Below are 25528 nucleotides of genomic sequence, written 5' to 3' on the forward strand. Positions count from 1 at the left end.
ATCCCAGGACTGTGGGATCATGACCTGAGTTGAAGGCAGACACTTAACCCACTGAGCTACACAGCCATCCCAGTGAAGCTTATTTAATTATTATTACTTTTATTACTTTATTACTTTTTAGATTTTATTTATTTTTTTGACAGAGAGAGAGAGATCACAAGCAGGGGGAGTGGCAGAGGGAGAGGGAGAAGCAGGTTCCCAGCTGAGTGGGGAAGCCCTGTGTGGGGCTCAATCCCAGATCTCGGGATCTGAGCCAAAGGCAAACATTTAACTGACTAAGCCACCACGCATCCCTGAAGCTTGTTATAAATGAAAGATTTTGATCAGCTTTTGCTCAAGTTTAAGCAGAAAAGTTGATATTGTAACATTTAACATGAATTTACATAACAGGTAAGAGATAGAACATATAGAATATAACAAAAACAATTTTAGGGGCACCTGGCTGGCTCAGGTGCCTCAGACCAAGAAGCAAGTGACTCTTGGTCTCAAGGTTGTGGGTTTGCACTCCACTGTGGGTGAGGAGATTACTTAAAAATAAAATCTAAAATAAAAAATAAAAATAAAAATAAAAATAATTTTGTCAAATAGCAGGGGAAGAAATTTAACAAACAAACAAATCAATATAGATATATTACTTAGTGAGAAATGCCCTAAAGAAAAATAAAGCAAATAAGGAGGTAGAAAATAAAGGAGAATGTTACTTTATTTATTTATTAAGTAGGCTCCACACCCAATGTGGAGCACAACTCAGGGCTTGACCTCATGACCAGAGCTGAAGTCAAGAGTCAGTTGCCTAACCAACTGAGCCCCTCAGGCACCTCAGATACTATTTTATAAGGAGATCAGGAAAGGCTTCTTTGAAGAAGCAATATTTGATCAGAGACCTGAATGATGAGGACTTCAAAGGGGACCGCTTGTGTAGCTGGGGGAAGAATATGCCAGGCAGAAAAACTCACTATGAGCAAAGGCCCTGAGGACAACAAAGAGGCTGGAGTTAGTTGATGAGGAGGCAGTGGTAGTCATGGACCCAGAGAGCTGGGGCACAGGGCAGATGACTTAGGACCTTGCAGACCCAAACCTTGGGTTTTCATTCTAGTGAGATAGGAAGACTGTAGAGGATTTTGAGGACAGGAGGATTTTAAGTGATCTTACAGGGCTTTGAAGAATCTTATATGTACACACACCTAGATGTGTGTATATAAACCTGGGGAAATCTGAGTAAGATTTATAGATGGTACCAATGTCAATTTTCTGATTCTGATATTGTATTTTAGTTACATAAGATGTTGCCGTTGGAGGAGGCTTAGTGAAAGGTACATGGACCGCTCTCTACTATTTTTGCAACTTCTTGTGAATCTATGATTATTTCAAAATCGAAAGTTGAAAGGAGGGAAAAAAGGGATCCCTGACTGCTATGTAGAGAACAGATGTGAGGCCTAAGAGAGGTGGGCAGCAAGACTGGAAGGAGAGGGGGAACAGGATGTGAAACAGAAGAGCCCGCCAAGTGAGGTAAGGTATGTCAAAGAAGTCTTTTTGGGGACACAACTTTTGTATTCGATCTTAAGAAGATTTGATTGATATCAAAGAGTACAAACTATATTCCGGGTAGAGAAGAAAGAGGAAAATAATAGAAATGGTGACCTAGTTCACCCTCTTGTTTCCTGCAGGACTGTCCTTAAACCATGCTAGGTCAAACCATTCCTTTTTTTCTCTTTCTTTAAGGTAGCCCAAGGGGACCGCAATGTCTCCCACTCATTCACTCCTTTAACAAAGTTCATTTTAAAAGCAAAATTGCTAATATGTAGCTTGGACTTAGACCTGGAATGGACTTAAAAAGCATTTTTTAACTGTTAGTCCCATTCACAGACAGACTGGACTTTATGTTATTCTCCAAATGTTCTTTGAGCTGACTCCCATCTGGATTTTTTTTTTTTAAAGATTTTTTTTTTTTTTTTGACAGACAGAGATCACAAGTAGGCAGAGAGGCAGGCAGAGAGAGAGAGGAGGAAGCAGGCTCCCCGCAGAGCAGAGAGCCCGATGTGGGGCTCGATCCCAGGACCCTGAGATCATGACCCGAGCCGAAGGCAGCGGCTTAACCCACTGGGCCACCCAGGCGCCCCCCCCCCACTGGATTTTTAAATTCAATTTCTATTTAAGTTTTTTTCTTTTTTAAGATTTTATTTATTTATTTGACAGACAGAGATCACAAGTAGGCAGAGAGGCAGGCAGAGAGAGAGAGAGAGGAGGAAGCAGGCTCCCCGCCAAGCAGAGAGCCCGATGTGGGGCTCGATCCCAGGACCCTGAGACCATGACCCGAGCCGAAAGCAGAGGCTTTAACCCACTGAGCCACCCAGGCGCCCCTCTATTTACGTTTTGAGGCCTAACTCAATGTCATCTCTTCCTTGAAGCCCTCTGATGTTTTCTGACAAGAGAAATGCTTCTTTCCTGTAAACTCAGCAAATATTTTTATCAGTATACTTCTTGCAGTGTTTTGTCAGTTCCTTCCTTGGGGTGTTGCTACTTATTGAGATAGTATGTCCTCTTCATTAAATTGTAGGTGAATTTCCGGAGGTCATAGACTGTCTTAAACTCCCAACACTTATATTCCCTGCACTGGCTAACAGTCCAGCTCTCTGGACGTTAAACGTTGAATGACTGAATTTCTTTTTTTTTTCCATGTTAATTAATTGCATTTATTATTATACTATATATATTAGATAAGTAAAAATAAAATAAATGATTTTTTTTGTTAGTCCAGTGAATGAAACTGGTTTTATTTTTTCGTATCTTCTTTCAATCTTATCTTTCATCACAGTTAGTTTTTTTTTAAGGTTTTGTTTATTTATTTACTTGAGTGAGAGAGAGAGAGAGAGAGAGGAAAGTGAGCATGAGCAGGGCGGAGGGGGCAGAAGTAGACTCCTCACTGATCCCAGGACCCTGAGATCATGACCTGAGCAGAAGGCTTAACCAACTGAGCCAACTGAGCCACCTAGGCGCCTCCCTGAATTTCTTCTTTATAAGAATCTGCATATTTGAAGGTTAGAGGGTACATTCATTTTGGATTTAAAGAGATATTTTTGCGTAGTGTATAGTTACTTCTGTGTATAATTGTTACCACCTTCAGGAATATCCCTCCTACCTCACCCTCTGGGCAAAGTCATGCCCTATTGTAACATGAAAGAGTGATACATCTTGATTAGAGATATCAGTTTATTCCAGGAGGCCTGGCACCTGAAGTGCATAGGTAATAGTGGGGAAACATAGTTTGAAATATACAGAGCCAGAAACAACTCTATGGAAAATTCTTCCACTCAGTAGGTGTTAAAATTGTAGGCAGAGGATTTGGTTCTCATTAAGCCTTATCAAAAAGGAAAATCTGTCTTGGTAGGAATATATTCAATATGCAATGTATACAATTATAAATGTACCATATAGTTTTAGAAAATCCTGATGGAAATCATGCAAATAGAGTTTATCATAATTCTTCCATTTGTAGTACAAAAACCTATAGCAATTATAATTATTATAAATATTAACTATTTTTAGTAGACTTCATTATTTTATTTTAGATCAGATTTAGGTTCACAATATAATGGGATGGAAGATACAGAGATTTCTCATATAATTTCTGCCCCACTCATGCATAGCCTCTCACATTATCAGTGTTCCCCATAGAGTGGTACCTTTGTCACAACGGATGACCCTACATTGACACATCGTTATCGCCCAAAGTCCATAGCAAATATTAACTTTTGAACCTAATTTTATAATCATAATTTTATATTCTTTTTCCTAATCAGGGTCTCCCCATTTTATATGCTTTAAGACCCACAAATATTTGCTTTTCAACCAGATGATTTAAGTTTTTCCTGAAGTTCTAATCTCTACTGAGAATTTTTTTCCTTCTTAATCAAATACATACATTTGAAATTTGCCCAAAGTGAACTCTTCTGTTTATGTATGGCCATTCTTCCAAGCTGTATTTCCATCTCGGTGGGAAATCTCATCAAGAACTGTTGTACGCCTTAGAGGGCAATGTCAATCATTATTATTATTTTTTAAATCAAACAAATTTGAGTATGTTGGTAATTAATTCACAAAAGAATGACCTGAGTTTCTTGAGACATCATTGACAACTGGTTTTAGTAAAATAAATTCTCAGTTTTGTAATCACAAAAGTAGGGATGGAATAAGGACAATGTTGACAAGTCCAACATACTCATGAAAAAAGAACCGGAATACAGACCTACTCCCAATACTTATGAAAGGCCACTGCCCTTAATTCCTCTTTTAAAATTGTTTTCATGGGGCACCTGGGTGGCTCAGTGGGTTAAGCATCTGCCTTCTGCTCAGGTCATGGTCCTGGAGTCCTGGGATCAAGCCCCAGGTCTGGCTCCCTGCTCAGTGGGGAGTGTGCTTCTCCCTCTGCCCCTCTCCATTGCTCATGCTCTCTCTTACTCATGCTTTCTCTCCCTCGAATAAATAAATAAAATCTTTTTCAAAATTTGTTTTCATGGTTCTGGAGTTGAGAATAATCAAGTCCCAACATCTTTCCAACCCATACCTCCCTTCATATTCTCTCCAAGTGTAAGACTGGGGTTTCATTGCATACTGAGGTCCTTATAGGGGTAGGGAATGAAAGAATTAAAATGGTTTGATGCCTTTTATCTAGTCAAAGCTCCAACATGTAGGTCATGATCTGAAATTTTAACTGTAATAATGTCGTGGAAGCTTTTTGTAAATCATAAGTCTTGTACAGATTTTACTTTGTTGATTACAAAGTTTAATATAATGTTTAATGATTTGTCATTACTATGGGGGGAATTCTTCATCTCTGTTAAGGACAAATAAAAAAGAATTAGTTAATTTTTTTTAGAAGAGATTTAGCTCTTTTAAAAATTTTTATTTGTTTTAGAGAGAGAGCATGTATGCAGGGGGAGGGGCAGAGGGAGAGAATCTGAAGCAGACTCTCCACTGAGCATCGAGCCCCATTTGGGGCTCAATCTCATGACCCTGAGATCCATTATGAAATCATGAGCTGAAATCGAGTCTGACACTTAACAGACTGAGCCACTTAGGCACCTGAGATTTAGCTCTTAATGAAGGAAAATCTTAAGTCTGAAATGAAGTAATAAGGGGTTTAATATTAAGGATATTTTCGAGGCTTTGACAGTGAAGGTCATTGTAGGGTAAGGGGAGGGATAAAAGACTAGAAATAATTGCATGTCCCTGCCTAATTAATTCGGGTCTTTCCAGTCTCTTTGAGGCTAATTTCATTAACCAGGAAATTAAATAATATTGATTATGGCCACACAAATGTATTTTGCTACATATAAATGTAAGTCAACATCCGCAGTATGGGGATGATTTGGAATGAAGGACAGATTCGCTCTAAGAAAAGAGTAAATTATTAAGAAGAACCTAAAAACAGTCAGGCTTTCTATACTTAACAGGAATGATCTACCTAGCAACTGTAATGAAGATGATTAAAACCTTAAAGACACATAGACAATACAAAAATGCCCTTTAAGACATGCTGTTAGATTAAGAACAAAATGTGTTTGTAAATCTAGTTCTACTATATTCACTTACTATTACTAAGTATTTCATTAAAAGGATCTCTTGAAAGAAACTATTGTGTTAGTTTAAAAATATCGCTGAATCAGAAATTGTGATTAATTAAAGGTATGGTTCAGATTTGCTTTGAGAATATTTGGGTGATTTGAGTTTATTTATGTACAGTAACATTAAGTTCTAGGATAAAATGTCTTTCTATCCTTAAAAATAGAAGATACCTATGAAAAGAGAGGAGCCAAAATACAGACCTGCTCCCAATATGAAAGGACAAACTATAGCCCTCAATCCCTCTTTAAATTTGTTTTCATAATTTCGGAATTGAGCCTAATCAAGCCCTAATATCTTTCCGACAGCTCCTTTCACATTCTTTTTTTTAAAATTTTTTTTCCTTTCACATTCTTTAATCTGCTTAAAAAATCATATTTTAGATTGCTCTAGAATTTAGCAAGTAAATATGATTTGTTCAAAATATTTCATGGTTCATAAGCCCCTCTTATGCATGATCCCAAAGCTGCAGTGAAAAGATTATTCCTGCAGGAAAAAGTCAGAAGAATAATTATCAATAATTTATATTGTCACAAGGTTATAAAACTGATGTATTATCTTTGCACAAATGCTGAGTAAATGTATAATCAGAGTAATAAAAAATAACCTGTTCAGCATTGTTAAAACCTGGGACAACTTAATAACAAATTCAACATAAACAAAAGAAACTTCAGGAACCGACCCACTTCAGCTGAGCCAATTTTATGGCTAATTTGTTTCTGGAACAAGGCAAATTGTTCTCTGCATATCTGCCTTTGGGTAATCAGACTGCCATGCTGACTTCATAGTTCAAGCCTCTTCCCCTCACTTCTCTTTTATTTTTTCACCTCTAATACAGTTTTTGAAAACTTCACATTAGAAAAAAGTAGGGAGGGAAATGCAGAGAACACGATTTTTAAAAATGTTCTTTCAAAATGGGTAGGACACTTGAAAGTGAAGAGACAATACATGTGAAAATAATCCATTATGAAGAAAAGCTTTACCCATTAAGATCAATGCTAGTTTTGAGGACACAAAATAAATGACACGTGACCAGATTTCTCTTCCAACAACGGAAGGCATATTGAAAGGAAGTTAGTAAATAGACTGTAGTCTTAAAACACGTTTAAAAAAATAGTGTAATGTGTGGTATTGGCTTATTACATTTTTCTAAGCATTTTCACTATAATTCCCTTTAATCTTCACAACCACTCTGTGAGTTAGGTCGGGTGGGTCTTTCCTTTTGATCCAGAGAGGGGAGATGGAGACACGGGGATAGACGTCAGACAGGGCTGCAGTGGACCATGCGGGTCATTCCCAGATTAGGGCACCAGTTCTCTCTCTCCCAATTCACCTGACTCTGGCCCTTGGGACCTCAGACGCAGCCAAGTGAGAGGTTCCTGCTTCCCAAGCCCATCCCTTTCAGAACACAGATCATGCCCACACCTTGCAAGGAGAGCCAGCTGCTCTGAGGGAAATGTTAAGGTCCATGACGAGGTGGTGGCTAAGGGCACTGGCTTTATGGCGTCGAAGTGATCTGAGTTGGAATCCCCAGACCTTTCTTCACTGTGCATGACTTTAGCCAACCTGAGCCTCAATTTCCTCATCTGGAGAGAGAGCATGCTTTGATTTATTCCAAGGGGTTTACTGACGATTAAATGATAATAAAGCAATAAAGGTCTTAGCCTACGGCCTGGGTTGAAGAAAACGCTGGTGATCTGGGACGGGGTAGATCACCATCTCTATCCGATTGCCAAATCTGCATCTGCAAAATGGGCGCATCGTAGATCGCAGTCTTTTGGTAGCAAACACTACTTTGCAAATAAACCACAACAACCCCCCCTCCCCCAAACTCCCTGTGCCGCCCAATTCTGAATGAACCTTGTTTTCAAAATGTGGGGACTGGAAGACCGGATCTGGAACCTAAAGAAATGTTATTATCAACCAGGGAATTTATATATAAGCGAGAGGGCGGAAAGGGTGAGGTAAGGATGAGAAGGGAAAGACAACGCAGCCTCAGCTCTGCTCAGAAAAGCTGCGGTTCCAGGAGCATCCAGGTAAACCACGCACACCCACTCTCCCACGGGTCTTTGCTGGGACCCCCTAAAATGAAGCTCCGAAATCCCTGTTGGAACTCTGGGAAAGGAGGGGGAGGAGAAAAGGCGGGGAGAAGCCGAGAACGCTATGGCTGGGGGCGGGGCTCTAGGGGGAGGATCTATAGGAGTGCGAGGGGGAGGGACTATAGCTTGGGGGCGGGATCAAGGGCGGGACCTCGCCGAGTTCCACGGCTGCGCGCGCCACGTCTGCCTTAGCGAGAGTGTTGGGGAGAGGCAGAGGGAGGGAAAAACCGAGCGGGGCGGGAACTGTCTCTTCTCGCGAGAGCTGGCGACGGCAGCGGCGGTGGCGGCGGCGTGTCCGTGAGAGTGGCGTGGGGGCGGGGAGGAGAGGCGGCGGCAGCGTCCGAGCTACGCCACACAGGGCCGGGGTGCTGGGTGCTGGAGCGCAGAGCGGGGTCGTGGCGGCGGTGTTAAGAGGAGAGAGGCGGAGGGGGGGGTGCCATGGCGGGACAGCAGTTCCAGTACGATGACAGCGGGAACACCTTCTTCTACTTCCTCACCTCCTTCGTGGGGCTCATCGTGATCCCGGCCACATACTACCTCTGGCCCCGAGACCAGAATGCCGGTGAGTGCTGCCGGCAGCTGCCCGCGGACCAGTGCAGGCCCCGCCAGCCCCTCCGGGCCGCGCCGCCCCCGCCCAGCCCAACCCAGCCCCCCAGCGTCGGGGTGATCCAGCCAGCCAGCCGGCCGAGCTTCGCGTTCGAGGCGTCCGCCGCTGGCGGGGCCCGGGCTCGGCGGTGTTTCCCTCGGTTCCTCTCGGGGCCCCTCTCCATCCCCGTTTCATTGTCTTTTCAGGAGTTTCGCTTCGCTCCCTCTCACCCATTGTTCTGGGCGCTCCTTGCAGCCTCCTCCTGCCTCTTTGTCTTCTCTGCCTCTGATTTTATTGGTTATTTTTCTATATGGAGGGAGCAGGATGGGATGGGGAGGATGGGGATTGGGAGGTGAGAGAAGAGTTGGCGAAGGAGGAAGCCGAACGTGCAGGCGCTACTGCGAGCCCCTTAGCCACGGTCCTCTTCCCTCACACCCCCGTTTCCCTGTTGCAGCTGTCGTTACAGATGTTTTGGGCACCGTCTGAGCCGGGTGGCATGCTTCGGACTCCCAGCTGAGCTCACCAGCCGCCCCTCCCCCGTCCCCGTCCCCTGTTGCTTTTTCATTTGTTCACGAACACTGTGGGGTTGGAAGCAGTGCCGTTATTCCCCTTAGCAAAAATAGGCTGTTCTCTATTTCCTTTTCTTTGGAGTTTCCTGTTTATGGCGGAAAAAGTGCAAGTATGAAGGATTAAGTCGAGTAGGTAGTTGTGAGGTAGCTGGTCCATTCGCTTTTAGTTCTAAATCTTTTCACATTAAACACATGGGATTAGAGCACCAAATAACATACATTCTGTTCGAGGCATTTTATGTTGCGCTGTCCGGGGATATATGACAAGTGGTAATCTTAAAGCTAAGGGAACTGCCAGGCCCTAATAGCTTATTTAACAGTAACCAGGAGGTTTTGAGTGTTAACATTTAGGGAAAGCTTTCTGTTTCACAGGAGGTATGCTAACTTGATTAAACATCATCTTTGAAGTTGGGTGTGGTGGGAAGTCTAGGTTGTCCAGGTTAGATACTCTGGGGAGATTGTTAACAGGGAGGCATTGAATCAGCTCAGAACTTGTTATGCTTTAAGACTGGCTCAAAAATTCTGTAAAATTCTCGAGTTATATAATGGAATTAAATTGAATTTAGGATAAGTAACAAAGGATTCCTTTTTTTTTTTTTTTTTAAAGTATACGATTGTAAGTTTAAATATCCAGTAGGTGCAGAAATCTGCCCAAAGTTGCCAGTTTTCTTATTCAGTGGATAGTTTGTGAAAATTGGATTTTGGACTCTTGTGCCTTCTTTTCCTAAGTGCATTTAAATTGGTTTCTCTGGACAGTGGTTGTAGATAGATGATTAAGTCTTAATATTGTAAAGGTTTCTCTTATCTGCAAAACCTAGGCCATTCTAATAATTTTGAGTTAAAAATGCACTTTTTAGTAAAGTAGTTTATTTGCACTTAACCCTTTGTGTGTGCATTTGGTTGTGTGGAAGACTAAAGGGTATTGGGGGAGCAGGTGGATTTTGTTAGAATGTGTTTCTAGAAGCCATTTCAGAAATTAGTCATTTTAACCTACACTGGGATTTTGAACTTTGAAAGTTCTATTTTTGTGGTGGGTTTTGTATTATAAAATTTGCCTGATAACTTATCAGCAAGTTATACTTGAGCTCCTTCGGCATATAGTCCATCTTTGGAAAAGTTGTAGGGAATTAATAGTGACTGTAAGTTATGGCCTTCAAATATCACTTTATTTAATCCTCTTAAAACACACTGAAGTGTAGGTACTATTATTATTATCTCTAGCCTTATGTGAAGAAACTCGAGTTCAGAGAGCATTCTCTAACTTTCTCCTTCGTGGGGGAGCCTGATCTGCTTAGCTTTAAGGTCTTGCATTGTCTCCTTATTGCTAGATAGAAAGGTGCTGATTTGCCCCTACTTTACATCTGGCTTCAGGCTTGCCTTAGTAAATGTGTACGTGTTAATGTATTTGTTTGGTCTTGCTCACAATTGCGCTGTGAAAATTAAGGTGAACACTTAAATGCTATTCTAATCATGAAATTGGTGGACACCACTTGGACTATTTTTGCGTATCTATCATAAATGAGTTGTTTTTTTTAGGATTACAGTGCTATTAAAAGGATTTTTTGTCATAATGACTTCTTTCTGAAGCTGAGTTTGCAATGTCTTAAATATCAGAGAGAAATCTTAAAATTAATAGGTTCACCCAAAGCTCTGAAAAAGAATTTTTTTCAGGTGTTTGCAGCAAAATCGTATAGTGACTTGTATCAACAGAGGGTACTTAAAATCTTGATTCTTCTCACTTAGAAAATAGTTATTAATATGGCTGTTAATTTGGAATATTAATTTGTTTGATTATTGGTGCTGTTTTAGACCCTCAAGGGCTTATAAAGGTGGAGACACTGTAATGTCTTTCTGAAATCTTAAAAATTCTGTAATATTTCCTCAAGGGTATTGAATAAAGGATGTGGACCTATAGTAGTGTTTTTGATTAACACAATGGGGTATTTTAATATTTGATTTGAAACTTATTTTATTTCATTTTCCTATGAAACTGTAACCAAATGCAAAAATGTAGGCTAAGGAGTTTGAATTTCAGAGTTCTTATGGCAGTCTTGACTTTTTAGAGATACTCTCTGCAGGAAAGCACGAAAAGGGTTTTTTGCTAGTAAGTATACATTTTTGAAGTTCAGTGTAAGCAATCTTTGTGTAGTTTTTAAAATGGTGCTATATGTGGTTTTTTTTTCTTCTTTTTAGATTTTATTTATTTATTTGACAAAGACACAGCAAGAGAGGGAACACAAGCAGGGGGAATGAGAGAGAGAAGCAGGCTTCTCACTGAGCAGGAAGCCCAATGCGGGGCTTGATGTGGGGCTCTATGTAGGGCTCCATGGGGTGCTCAGTCCCAGGGCCCTGGAATTATGACCTGAGCCCAAGGTAGACACTTAATGATTCAGCCACCCAGGTAGGTGCTCCTTATGTGGGTCTTTTAGTTTCAAGGTTTAGTTATTTCAGTGTTGTTCTTCTAGAATTATTGGGCTCTTGAGTCCGCTAGAAAGCATGGAACCATTTCACAGATGGTAAAATCTAGGGTTTGAGAAAGAGAAGTAGCTTGGTCATTGGCATATTTGATATGATATGTTAATTGAAGTTACTCTATTATCCCGAACACTAATGGAATCATTTTGCCTAGATTTTTGTCTAATCTACCTGGCCAAGTGCACTTAAAATTAATACCCCTTTTAGTAGTTGAGGGGCCCTATTTATCTTACTCTCCTGGTTGTTTGCAAATTGGCTGAATAAGTTGACTGAATACTTTTTCAGACCATTATGGACAAAAGCTCTGGATGAGGTAATAACAGAGGGTTTAGATTTCTTTAAAACTGTGGTTCTCAACCCTGGCTCCACATTAGAATCACTTGGGGAGCTTTTAGAAACGCTTTTACCCACCCCCCCAGATATTCTGAGTTATTTGGTCTGGAGTGGGTGCCATGTTTTTTTTTTTTTTTTTTTTTTTTTTTTTAAGATTATTTATTTATTTATTTGATAGAGAAAGCACAAGTAGGAAGAGAGGCAGGCAGATAGAGAGGGAGAAGCAGGCTCCCTGCTGAGCAGAGAGCCTGATGTGGGGCTTGATCCCAGGACCCTGGGATCATGACCTGAGCCGAAGGCAGGGGCTTAACCCACGGAGCCACCCAGGTGCTCCCATGTATTGGTTTTTTAAAAGGTACCTATGTGACTATAGATTGTAGCTAGCAAAGAGAACTCCCTTGGTAGTGGTCTTTTGCTGGAGTTGTCATTTTGGGAGATGGTGAATTTTTATATGTGCTCTTTCCTAAAAACAAAAATCACTAATGCCTTAGCCTTTTTGTTTAATATAGTTAAGAAGCACTTACTGTAGAACAGTTCTCTAAAGTTCTTGTAGTTGAAAGCCGAATATATTTGTTAAAACAACGTTAATAATGTAAGTTTACAATGGTATTGGACAAGAGAAAACTGCTTGTAATTATTAGAATTTCAAATAATCAAGAACATGCTTTTATTTGTTCCATAGGTGAAGGTCTATTGATCCTTTGAATTGAGATAAATTATATCATTACTTTTTCCAACTTTTTGTTTTTTTAACTCCTTAACCTTATTTTTTTTAAACTTCTTTGACCTTACCCCTTATTTTACTTTTTTTTCAAAACTGCCTGGTTTTGAAACCTGTCTAGATGTGCTGCTTTACTAACAGTGTGATCTTAGGTGGGTTATTTAACTTCTGTGTTTTTGGTTTACTCATATATAAAATAGAGACAATGGGTTATTTGTTTAATAGAATTAAAATGAGGATTAAACAAATAGTTATACTATACTCAGGTTTTTTTCCCCATGGTTTGAAAGAATTTATGAAACTTTAAAAAAAAATTTACATTTCTTTATTCTTTGCTTGTTCCCCTCTCAAACATTGATTCAGCTGTCCCCCCTCTCAGTGATTCAGCTCCTTGACTGGGGAAAGTGAGTAGGAGTCCACTTTTAGTGCTCAGTAGTGTGGTAAGAAAACTCTGAATTTGGGAGTCAGAAGTTTTGGTTTTAAGTTCCAGCCTAGTCCCTATTTTGTTATTTCTGAATTCAGTCTCATTTTCAACAAATAATAATAATAATGATATGGCCTGTAAGAAGTGATTATGGATAAATGTTATCTAAACGTGCTTGCAAGGGTGCCTGCTGGCTCAGTGGGTTAAAGCCTCTGCCTTTGGCTCAGGTCATGGTCCCAGGGTCCTGGGATCGAGCCCCGCATCAGGCTCTGCTCAGCAGGGAGCCTGCTTCCCCCTCTCTCTCTGCCTGCTTCTCTGCCTACCTGTGATCTCTGTCAAATAAATAAATAAAATCTTAAAAAAAAAAAAACCTTGCAAAATCAAACACACTGTAGAAATTCCTTCATTTAGTAGATGTTTACAGAGCATGAATTTTGTGCTAGATGCTGCTTCTAGGTGATGGATCAGACTTTTTAGTGCATATAACATTTTTCCTAATAAGTTGTGTATACATAGTACAGAAAAGCACACACACACACACACACACACAAAACAGAACAAACATTACTTGTAATCCCATCACTCAAAGGTAATGAAACATTTTAGTTTCATTACCTCTCTTTTTTTCTTCCGGTGGGGATGACTTTAGACATGGTCCTTCCTCTTGGTAGGTAAGGCCCTACACCCCACCTCCAGTTTGAGACAGATAATTATGATTCTCCTCATCTCAGCTCTATTGCTGTCCGTTTGGATATTTGCTAGCCCCAAGGTGGGTATGCTGAAAGCACTCAAAATAGCACTTTGAGCTAGACCCAGGTATTACCCAGTTTTATTAATAGAAGACTTAAGTCCTAGAGAAGGTAACCAATTTACCTAAAGCCATATAGCCTTTAATTGGAAGATTGGGTGTTGGATCCAAACCTGTTTTAATGCTAGAGTTTTTCTTCTTAACTATCACTCTTATACAGCCTCCTATAATTAATATAACACATTATAGTAAGTATTAAAATGGTAAGTGGAAAGTGCTATGGCAAGGAATGAATAATTTTGTTTGGGGATTTGGTGTTTCATGCAGAGAAGATGATTTGCGATAGGTCATAAAAGGTAAGTGGGGAAGTATATTCCTTATGTAGGAGAAAGTAGATGGAAAAGCATGGAGATGTTCAATAATACATGGTAAAGATTGAATATGCACTTAGAAGTAAACCAGCCAATTTAGGAAATTTATACTTTGTTTTGTAAGTTATTGGGTAAACAGTGGAAGGTTCTAAGTAGTTAATGACATGGTCAGATTTGCCATTTTAGGAAGCTTATATTTTATCTTGTAAGATATTAGGTAAACAGTGGAGTTTTTAAAGTAGGGTAATGACTTGGTTAGTTTTGCTTTTGTGGAACATTATGTGGAGAGTGATTTGTGGGAGGTGGTGGTTGCTGGGTAGGGAAAAACTGGATGGAGAAGAAGGACTCCTTTTCAGAGGCTTATTAGTCTGTTGAAATGCGGGGAATGTGCAGATTAGAAAATTCTAAGACAGTTTGGACTATTTATATAGAATATAAAAGTACCTTGGAGGCAATGAGAGAGTGGAGTACAGATTTAAAATTTTCGCTTACTTCTGTCTTTGCTTATTTCTGTCTCTCTTAAAAGCTGTTTGGTGATTGGCCCAATAATAACCTACTTTTATCAGTTTTGGGATTGAGTGCATGGAAAAGGATGGGGATGATCATTTTTATTTAAAATAAAATATTGACCTTATCTATTGATTTATCTAGGTTTCTAATTACAATAGAGTTGATTATCTCAAGCTCTTATTGAGTGTATTTGAATAGAAAAGAACTGGCTAGTATCAGCGTTGTGTTCACAGGAGTATACTTTATGAATGTCCATATTTTATTTAGAGCATATAGTCTTCATAAGACTAGATCATAAGACTAGATCTTCGTAAGACTAGATACTAGAGATCTGAGAAGTTTGAGTAATTTTTTAAAAAATTTTTAAGATTTTTTTTTTAATTTGAGAGAGAGAGATAGCAAGAGAGAGTACGAATGGGAGTGGGGGTTGAGGGGTGGGAGAGGGAGACGTAGGGGCTCCATCCCATGACCCTGGGATCATGACTTAAGAGGAAGGCAGACACTTAACCAACTGAGCCACCCGGGTGCCCCAGTTGAGTCATTTTAAAATAAAGTCATTCTCCTCTGTGTTCTACCCTGACAGAAAGGGGTATCAGACATGTACTACATATGCGCTTAAGTCCTACACAGTAGAGGGGACCAGAAGGCACCTTGGCAGTATGAATTATGGTATATTTAGGCTTTGTAGATGTGGTGACAAACACTGGATTAGTAAATGCATTGTGTAAAATAGTTTTTATTTAAGTCTTTTTTTTTTTTAAGATTTTATTTATTTATTGACAGAGATCACCAGTAGAGGGTGGGGGGAAGAAGGCTCCCTGCTGAGCAGAGAGCCTGATGAGGGGCTCCATCCCAGGACCTTGAGATCATGACCTGAGCACTGCAGGCACCCCTTGAAGGTCATTTTGCATACTTGCTTGGCTTTGGAAGAACCTGAAAAAACAAAGATAGGCTTATTTTCATTTTCTCAGATGTTTGTTCCCTTAGTCATACTTTTTATTTAGACATAGAGGAGGTCACAACAAATATATCTATATTGGACTTCCTTTTAAAGAATGTTTGCTATCATGAGATTATTGGTAAGAAATGTTGCACCATCTCACCATCACATTGTTTTCTTTGAAAAGTGTTGTTGGTTATTAATTCTCTTAAAAAGATGTTCCTTACATTTTGAGAATTGCATTTGAGAATTGATTTTTGAGAATTGGATTTTCTCATAGATTCCAGATTTTTTTGGCTTTAGGTTTTTTGCTTGTTTAGTTAAATCTAATAGTTGTTGATTGAGCCTTCATTGTTTGCCTATACTAGGAGGGCAGAAGATAGGAATATGAATGCAGTGTAAATCTTGTTTACAAGACTTTTTTTTTTTAAGATTTTATTTATTTATTTGACAGAGAGAGATCACAAGTAGGCCGAGAGGCAGGCAGAGAGAGGAAGTAGGTTCCCTGCTGAGCGGAAAGCCCGATGTGGGACCCTGAGGTCACGACCTGAGCTGAAGGCAGAGGCTCAACCCCCTGAGCCACCCAGGCACCCAAGACTTTGTTTTGATAGAGTTTGTAATCTAGGTAGGGTGGGAGGATTAGGATTAGATAAATACATGAATTATTTTATCCAGAGCACAACAAAAGAAATGTAAGAAAAGTGAAAACAAGTGCTATTCAAATTAGCTAGATAAAGTATTTGTGTCTAATTGGGAATGATATTGGCGATCAAGAGGTATTTTGTCTAAATAGTTCAAGGATAAGAAAGATTTAATGGGTGGAATGGTGGGGCTGGGTAGAGTGAAGAAGAAATCACCTGAGGGGGGCACCAGCCTGGCTTAGCTGGTGGAGCTATGACTCTTGATCTCTGGGTCATGAGTTTGCAGCCCACATTAGGTGTACAGATTACTTAAAAATAAAATCTTTAATTAAAAAAAGTCACATGAAGAAAAGTACAGAGACTGGAAAGCATGGAATATATTCAAAGTACAGATCCACTGAAGCAGAATTCATTCAGTGAGTAAGTGAGAAAAGGCTAGAAAAGTTAATTGAAGTCAGGTGGTAGAGAATCTTATATACCTAGCTGAAGAGTGTGTGATTTGGTTGACAGTATGTCATTTTTGGACGTTTTAGAACATATTTTAAAAGTTGTGCCGTATATGAATTAATGTAATAGCATCTCATAGAATGAGAAAGAACAGAGGTCATGATCCTGGGGTCCCAGGATGGAGTCCCTTGTCGGGCTCCCTGCTCAGCAGGGGGTCTGCTTCTCCTTCTGATCTTCCCCTCTTGTGGTCACTCTCTCTCTCAAGTAAATAAATAAAATCTTAAAAAAAAGGTGATAATGAGGGTTTGAACAGTGGTGGTGGCAATAGGAAGATAAGTGACATACTTGAGATATTACTGATGTGGAATCTTTTTTTTTTTTAATTATGTTGGTAAAGTATATATAATGTAAAGTTTATAGTTTTAGCCATTTTAGATGAACAATTCAATAACAATTGCATTTACAATGTTGTTCAGCCATCACTGCTATTTACAATGTTTTTCATCACCCCAAACAAACTCTACCTATTGAGCAATAACTCCCCCCTTTTTTTTTAAATCTAAAAAAAATTTTTTTTAAAGATTTTGTTTATTTGACAGATGGATAGTGAGAGGGAGCTGAGCAGGGAGCTTGACACCGGGCTCGATCCCAGGACTCTGGGATCATGACCTGAGTGGAAGGCATATGCTTAACAACTGAGCCACTCAGGCGCCCTGTAACTCCCCATTCTTTCTTTCCTCCAGCCCCTGAAAAACTCTTATTCTTTATACATTTGCCTATTCTAGGTATTTTGTATAAGTGGAATCATACAATACTTGACCTTTTGTGTCTAGCTTATTGCATTTGGCATAATTTTTTCAGGAGTCATCCATGTTGTAGTATGTATCTGAACTTCATTTTTATGGCTGAATAATACTCCATTGTATGACTGTGCCACATTTTATTCACCTGTTGATGAACACTTGGATTGTTTCCCCTCTTTGTCTATTGTGAATGATGCTGTAGTGAACATTGCCATAGTATCTGTTTAAGTCCTTGTTTTCAGTTCTTTTGGGTATATTCCTAGGAGCAGAATTGGCAGGTCATATGGTCCTTAGCTTTTTGAACTGTTTGCCACAGTAGCGGCAACATTTACATTTCTACCAGCAGTATACATGGGTTCCAATTTCTGCATATCCTCTTCAACACTTATTTTTCATTTTTAAAGAATTATAGCCATTGTAATAGATATGATGAAGTGGTATTTCACTATGGTTTTGATTTGCATTTCCTAGAGGATAATGATGTTGAGTAATCATTACTTTTCTCTGTTGGCCATTTGTGTATGTTCTTTGGAGAAATATCCATTCAAATCCTTTGCCCATTTTTAAATAGAGTTGTTAATCTATTTTTGTTGACTTGTAGGTGTTCTTCATATATTCTGGATATGATCCCTTATTAGATACATGGTTTGCAAATATTTTCTTCCATTCTGTAGATTGTCTTTTCACTTTCTTTTTTTTTAAATTTAATTTTAGTTATTATTATTTTTTATTAGCATATAATGTATTATTAGCCCCAGGGGTACAGGTCTGTGAATCACCAGGTTTACACACTTCACAGCATTCACCATAGCACATACCTTCTCAATGTCTATAACCCCCCCACCCTCTCCCTCCTCACCTCCCCCTGGCAACCCTCAGTTTGTTTTGTGAGATTAAGAGTCTCTTATGGTTTTTCTCCCTCCTGATCCCATCTTGTTTCATTTATTCTTTTTCCACTCCCCAAATCTTATGATTTGTCTCCCTCCTGATCCCATCTTGTTTCATTTATTCTTTTTCCACTCCCCAAATCCCCAACGTTGCATCTCCACTTCCTCATATCAGGGAGATCATATGATAGTTCTTTCTCCAATTGACTTATTTCACTAAGCATAATACCCTCTAGTTACATTCACGTCATCGCAAATGGCAATATTTCATTTCTTTTGATGGCTGCATAGTGTTTCATTGTATATATATACACCACATCTTCTATCTTTTCATTTTCTTGATTATGTCCTTTGATGCACAAAAGTTTTTAACTTTGATGAAGTCCAAGTTATTTTATCTTTTATTGCTTTTGTTTTTGTTGTCATATCTAAGAATCTATTGGTGAATCCAAGGTCATAAAAATTTATCCCTATATTTTTTTGTAAGAGAATTACAGTTTAAGTGTTGTTATGTAAGTTCTTTATATTTTGGATAATAACCCCGTGTTGGATATATCATTTGCAGATGTCTCTTCCATTCAATAGGTTGCATTTCCTTTTTTTGGTTTTCTTTTGCTTTTTATTTTGGTGTAATCCCAATAGTTTATTTTCAGTTTTGTTTTTCTTGTCTTCTATCTCTTAATGATTATTAGTTATTCCTTTGTACCCTTTTTAACTGTAGGCAAGTTACTTAACCTCTCTGAGCCTCAATTTTTTTTTAAAGTATACGTGCATACATATTCCCAGGACTATTAGAATGTCTAAATGAGAAAATTCATGTGTTTAACAAATATTTATTAGGCACCTGCTATTTGCCAGTGTTAGGTAGTGGAATGTGGGGTAAACAATATAGATGGGATCTCTATTCTCTTGAAGCTTACATCCTAGTATGGGGGCGATGATCGACATGCTACATATAAATAATAAAATACTACATAGTGCTATATACTGGGTAGAGAAGTAGGATCCTGAGAATGTTCCTTCAAGCCAAGTGACGTAAGGAAGCCAGTCATTCAGAAGTCTGAATTGTTCTTTTGGCCTATTACTGTGGATGAACAGTTGTGTGTGTACAAGAGCCTTCAAGGCAAAAACAAGTTGGGCATATTCCATGAACAGAGAAGACCCAGAGTGGTGGGAGTTTGCCAGGTCAGGAGAATAATCTGGGATAAAGTCAGAGAGGGAGCTGGGATGCAAAGCATGTCTGTAAGCCAGGGTGAGAAGCTTGGAGTTTATTTAAAGTTCATTGGGGAGCTATTGAAGGTTTTTAAGCAGAGAAGTGACAGGATCTTGACTCAATATGCTCCTATTTCTTAATGAGATGAAAATAGTTTTTTGGTCACTTTGCTTATGTATCCTTTTACAGATGATGTCTTTTCTACTTAAAATGTTTAATTAAAAATTTTTGTTTGCATATTTGAAAAGTCACATACTATAAAATAGCATATAGATTGTCCCAGGTTATAATGGTTCAACTTAAAATTTTTGGACTATAAAGTGTGAAATTGATACACACAAGTGGATACTGTGCTTTGAATTTTGAATTTTGTCTTTTTCTGGGCTGATGATAATGTGGTACAGTACTCTTATGATGTGTGGCAGCAGTGAACCAGAGCCCTGCCTTGGCCCTGTGATTGTAAGGGTAAACAACCATTCTGTACTATACACACATTCTTTTTTTTTTTTTTTTCTCCTTTCAGTACAGCATTTGATAAATTATCTAGGTTTCTTTGGTGTAGGTGGCAGATGAACCCAAGTTTCTGAAACCTTTCAATTTAGGTAACCTGTGATTGGGTGTGCTGGCAGTGGTGAGTCGTGTTTAGTCAATCCCCCTCTCTGTCCCAAATCCAGATGGTTGGTTCTGACCTCGCCTTGAGAATGACACATTTTGGCTACCTGTTCAGATTCAAGTTAAGATCATAACAGCAGCTTTAGTTTCTTTTAGTGTACTTTGAGATTAGGATGATTTAGGGAAGCTATGGTTTTGGTGGTCTAGAGCAGTGATTACCAGTTTTTCACTAACAAATTATCATTTTTATGCCTTTCCTCTTTTGCAACATTCTGGGAACCAAGCCACACTATTATAGTAAAATGTGTTTTCCTATTTTTTAAAATTAATAAAAAAAATTGTCCCAATGGTGAGTGAGCCAGCGTCATCATGGTGAGGTAATATATTCTCAACCAACTGCAGAAAGACTTTGGGCAGCTAGAAAACTGATGTATAATGTCTTTTAGACTTTTTGGATTATTGAATATAACCTTTTGACTCTTGGTACTATTTTCTTGGACCCCTGAGGGATTTAGGAATAGTTTTAATAGCCACTGAATTTTGGAAAGAGAAATACGGTACTTTTTTCTTTTAAATACATGATGTCCTCTCTGTATCATTTAGCTTTATTAATTTAAGTCATCTATATTACTAGGTATGTTCTAAAATTTATTTCTCAGTGTTTTTTAAAATTTTCAAAATATCAATGTATTTGTATATTTATTTGAACTGAAAAAATGGAGTCATACTTTTTTTTTTTTTAACCAAGTTTGATTTGTCTAATTGATTTAACAGGGAGGGCTGCCTTTGCCAATTTAGTTATGTAGGGGATATTTTCTGTAAATTGAATATTCAAGGTAATCTACAGCTTCAAGTTTTAACAAAATTTACTTAAATTAGAAGATAAAGCTATTTTGTCTAATATTGGCAAAATGTACTTTTCACTTTTAAAAATAAATTTTGGTATTTATGGGATATTTATAAGCTTATAAGTGACAACATAGCAGATATTTTAATCTAATTTTAATAATTTATCAACTTATAATATTTATGCTGTCTTGGTAGCACCAAAAAAAGTAGCATCAAATTAACATCTAAAAGTTTATAGATGTCAAACCTGAGTATGATAAACTTAACTATGTTCTTTGGCACTATGTGCTAAAGCATTTAGAGGCGAAGCATATTGATGTTTTGCAGTTTACAGGAAGATAGTTCAGATAAAAAGGAGTGGGAAGAGAAAAAGGAAACTAGAGGTAAGGCCGAGAGTTGCAAAATGTTAACATTTGGTGAATTTAGGTGAAGGGTATTGTTCATTGTAATATTCTTTCAACTGTTCTGAAGGTTTGAAGATTTGTTAGGAAAAAATAGTCACGGGGAAGAAAAAATTAATTTTAAGAGGTATTTGTCAGTATTATAAGAAATGACTTATCAGGATAAAAATACGCTACATTAGGATAGAATTATGTGGGGGAAGTAGAATAAAGGGTTGATTTGTGCATGAAATTTTGTAAATGTATGATGATGGCTATGAAATTGCTGAGGTATTTAGATTGCATTGGTATGTTTAAAAGTTATGGAACTATTCTATTTTAAAATGTTAACTCCATGTCAAAAATGACATCTTTTGCAGCTCTTCAGACTTCTTATAAAAAATTTGAGATGCCAAATTGGAAGTCTACAAGTAGATAATATGATTTTTAAAAATTCTTTTTGATAATCAGGCAAACAGGATTGAAAACTTCAGTTCTGGCTAGCATTCTTTCAGCTTTTTGGGTTCTAGGAATATGGTGCTAAGAGTTCACTGAGATATACTACACCCTGTCAGATCATTCTGGCATGGACAGATGGCTGTGACTATTTTAGCTAAGACATTGTATAGCTTATGAAGCACAACCATAATAACCTTCCCCCAAACCTGTACTGTTTCCACAGACATAAAAACTTTATGTTCAGCTGCTGAGAGCAATTATAATACGTTGTTACATTGTTTTTTAAACCACAGAGTTATGACTTTGTAGTTTCCCTTTTCTATAAGTGTGGATGATTTCTTTAAAAACTACTAGTTAATGGTGTTATTAATATAATTTTTACGAGCTGTGACAACTAGAAGTTTATAAATGAACTTTTTTTTTTTTTAACATTCTAAATATCTTGTAAAAAACATACTGGAAGGACTTCACTTGTGGTATTTACTTTGACTTGAGGTCATTCATGTAGAGATTTGGAATGTGTGCCTTGAATATTCAGTTGTGCTGGAAATCTAAATGTCAGTGTGTTACTGTGTAAACCATAGCTTGTAGTACTTATTGATTGATTTCAGTGTTATCCTAAAAGATTATGATCTTCTACATTTTGGACTGGAAGAGCGAGGCATAGAATGTACATGTACACGTTGTGAAAAACTATGGGGCTGAAAACCATGTGTACTTTTTTTGGGTCAGAGACATTGGGAGAATATCATCCCTTTGAATCGATCAAGCCATCTGGTTGATGAAAATTCAGCATTGTTTTTATAACCTTTTCAAACATTTCCTTCGTTTTAATAGTTGAAATGGGAGACTGTGGAGGCTTAATTGAATGAAATACAGATTTAAAAGTCACCAGTGATATTTTCAAAAGTGTCCATAATTTAACCATGAAAATAAAAATATTAACATTACCACTTCATTCTCAGACCCTCTTTGAGTTTTGTCTCAGTGAAGTTCTTTATAGCAGAATATCCAGTTCAGAATCACACATGACATTTAATTAACATCTTTCTTTAATCTCCTTCAGTTTGGAACAGTTCTTCAGCTTTTTGACTTTGAAGATTATAGGCCAATTATTTTGTAGAATGAACCTGAATTTGGGTTGTCTGGTATTTTTTCATGATTAGATTCAGGTTATATATCTTAGGCAGGAATTTTACAAAACTGATTCTGTGTGTCTCTTACTACATTCTATCAGATGGTATATGATTGCATTTTGCTCCAATGCTATTGATGTTCGCTGATCATCTGATTAAGGTAACATCTGCCAGGCTTTCTGTATTAGTTTCCTATTGTGTCTGTAACAAATTTCTACAACCTTAATGACTTATTGCAACACAAATTTATTCTCTTACAGTTCAGGAGGCTGGAAGTCCCCAAATCGCTTTCACTGTGCTAGTCATGGGGTTGGTAGAACTGGTTCTTCCTGGAGGCTCTTGAGTTGAGTCTGTTTTCTTGCCTTTTCTAGCTTCTAGAGACAGCCTGTGTTAATTGGCTTATGACTCCTTCCATCGTCAGAGGACATCACTCCAACATCTGCTCCCATTGTCGTATCATCTTTGTCTTTAACTCTCCTGCCTCCTCCTTATAAGGACCCCTGTGATTATATTGTGCCCATCCAGTTAATGTAGAATACATCTCCCCATGTCATCTTAATTTAGTTGGCTTTGTAAAGTCTTTTTTGCTATGTAAGATAATGTATTCACCAATTCAAGGTATTAGGATGTGGACGTTTTGGGTGACAGTTGTTCAGCCTACTCTATTTTCCCACTGTAAAGTTTTTCCTTTCCCTTTTATAGTATTTTGTGGAAAGACACTTGGACCCCTTGTTCCTATTTGTGGAGAATAGTATTTAGAAACTAGATCTGGATGTTAATATGCTCACTGCTCTTGATCTTACCACTGCTCCTAGGCTCCCTTAATAGTGTTAGGGAATATATATTTATAGAATACATCTGTATTTCTGTATTGAAAGATATTTGTTCATACTGATATCTTTAGTTCCTATTCAGTACCCCATGATTTGTTCTTATTTTCAATTTTTTCATATGTGTAACTGCCTTCTCTGACGGTGAAAAACTTGACTCCAGTTATCTTTTATGTGTTAATTTATTTGATCAGTCCCCCTGTGTAATACCAGTCTCCTTTGCTGTTGCCACCCCTTCCCATTTGTGGATCCTGCTTCACAGCTGCTTCTGATACCTCCTACCACATACCTCTCCTGTGTGGATGTTTTCCTCAAAGCATGGTGGTAAGAGGGTATTTGGACTTCTTGCATGGTGGCTTTGGAGCCTTCTGTTATATGCAAAGTTCTTTTACTTTGTGGAACTAGTATTGTGGAAAAATTTCCATTTAGTATTAGCCAGCTGGATTTAGTGTAGGTGATCTCAGTTTTGTTGGCAACAACCAAAGCATTATAGTCAGGAGCCAGTGGACCACATGTCTTCTCCCATCAGGCCTGATCAGGGTATTGACCTTGGCCTTGACAGTGTCATAGAGGTTCTTCATAATCTGTTTGATCTGGTGCTTGTTGGCCTTGCCATCCATAGGGACCACAACAATTATTGTTGTCTTCTATCATCTTCATGGCTGACTCATTGCTCAGGGGGAACTTGATGGCATAGTGGTCAAGCTTCTTGGAAAATATTTGGGCTGCCTTTGGAGTGTCTTGGGCTACCAGAAGGTGGGTGACACACAGATTTCTTTCTTTTTTCTTACTTTTTTTTTTTGGTGGCTGTGGTTGTCTTTCAGCATTGCCTTCTTGGCCTTCCAAGCCTTTATTTTGGCTTCATCTTTGGGAGGGGGAGTGTTTTTTCCTTTGCTTTTCTGTATGCCATCTTCATGAAAAGGTACATTTTTATTTTAAAACTTAATTTTTTTAAACTTGGGAAAGTTATTCGAGTGACGATAGTGAGTTTAGTAAAATAATACATGGTATTTTGGCTTTGGTTTAATGTCTCTTTAATTGAATTGAAGATTTTTCCTCACTACTAAAATAATACAGTTTCTTTAACTCCTATATGAACCTAATTTAACTTCTTATGGGTTTGGGTGACTTCTAATTTAACATAATTATTCTCATAATTGAACAATACTATTTCTCTTTGGCTTCCTTAATAAGCTGCATGTTTCAACTATTTTATACTTTTTGTGTCTTCTGTAGTAAAAGGGAAAGGAAGGGAGCATTTCTCAGAAATTGCTGATTAAGTGACTAAATATTTTGGGTTCAATTCAGTTTTTGCATTTTTTAACTAGAAATTATTTAAGTCACGCATGAAAACGATTGCCTGGTAGTTGAACAACATTATCCAGATTGATCATTTGTTCCGAGTGGCAGAAAAATTAACCAATATTGTCAGTTTTTCTTAAAGATTATTTGAGTAGGTAGTATTTTATACTTCAGTAAAATTTTAGCATGGTTAATAAAAGTTAGTATGGTATTAATTGGTTTTGCCTTCTGTGTGACAAATGCTTTAACTTACCACCTCTTTTTTTTTTTTTTTTTTTTTGACAGAGCAAATTCGATTAAAGAATATCAGAAAAGTGTATGGAAGATGTATGTGGTATCGTTTACGGTTATTAAAACCTCAGCCAAATATTATTCCTACAGTAAAGTAAGTAATTGGTTTCAATTAAAAAAAGTACATAGTGCTTATTCTTTGCTGGGTAACATATAAAATATGGGTATAGTGATGAATAAAACATATGTTTAAAGAAATTGTAGCATTAGGTGGGGGTAAGATGTGAATTTGGGAGCTTTCTAAACAGAGTGATTTAGAAGTTTAAAGGAGAGAGAATGT

The 25528-nt window shown here is 38.0% G+C and overlaps 1 protein-coding gene across 2 annotated transcripts in view; it reads left to right on the top strand.

The window, feature by feature from the left end:
• Nucleotides 1-7976: 7976 nt before the first annotated feature.
• The window catches only part of SEC63 (SEC63 homolog, protein translocation regulator), a 71662-nt gene continuing 54110 nt past the window's right edge, over nucleotides 7977-25528 (top strand). Inside the window, exons 1-2 of one of the 2 annotated variants that reach the window (XM_045080236.1) lie at nucleotides 7977-8283; nucleotides 25243-25342. In XM_045080236.1, coding sequence (XP_044936171.1) covers nucleotides 8160-8283; nucleotides 25243-25342 — 224 coding nt within the window. In that variant the 5' untranslated portion in view covers nucleotides 7977-8159. The remainder of the gene's footprint in view (nucleotides 8284-25242; nucleotides 25343-25528) is intronic. The other variant, XM_004753453.3, reaches the window with a different exon arrangement.

Source organism: Mustela putorius, unplaced genomic scaffold (genome assembly GCF_011764305.1).
Source record: "Mustela putorius furo isolate JIRA1106 unplaced genomic scaffold, ASM1176430v1.1 tig00000450_pilon_pilon_pilon, whole genome shotgun sequence".
Classification (NCBI taxonomy): Eukaryota; Metazoa; Chordata; class Mammalia; order Carnivora; family Mustelidae; genus Mustela; species Mustela putorius.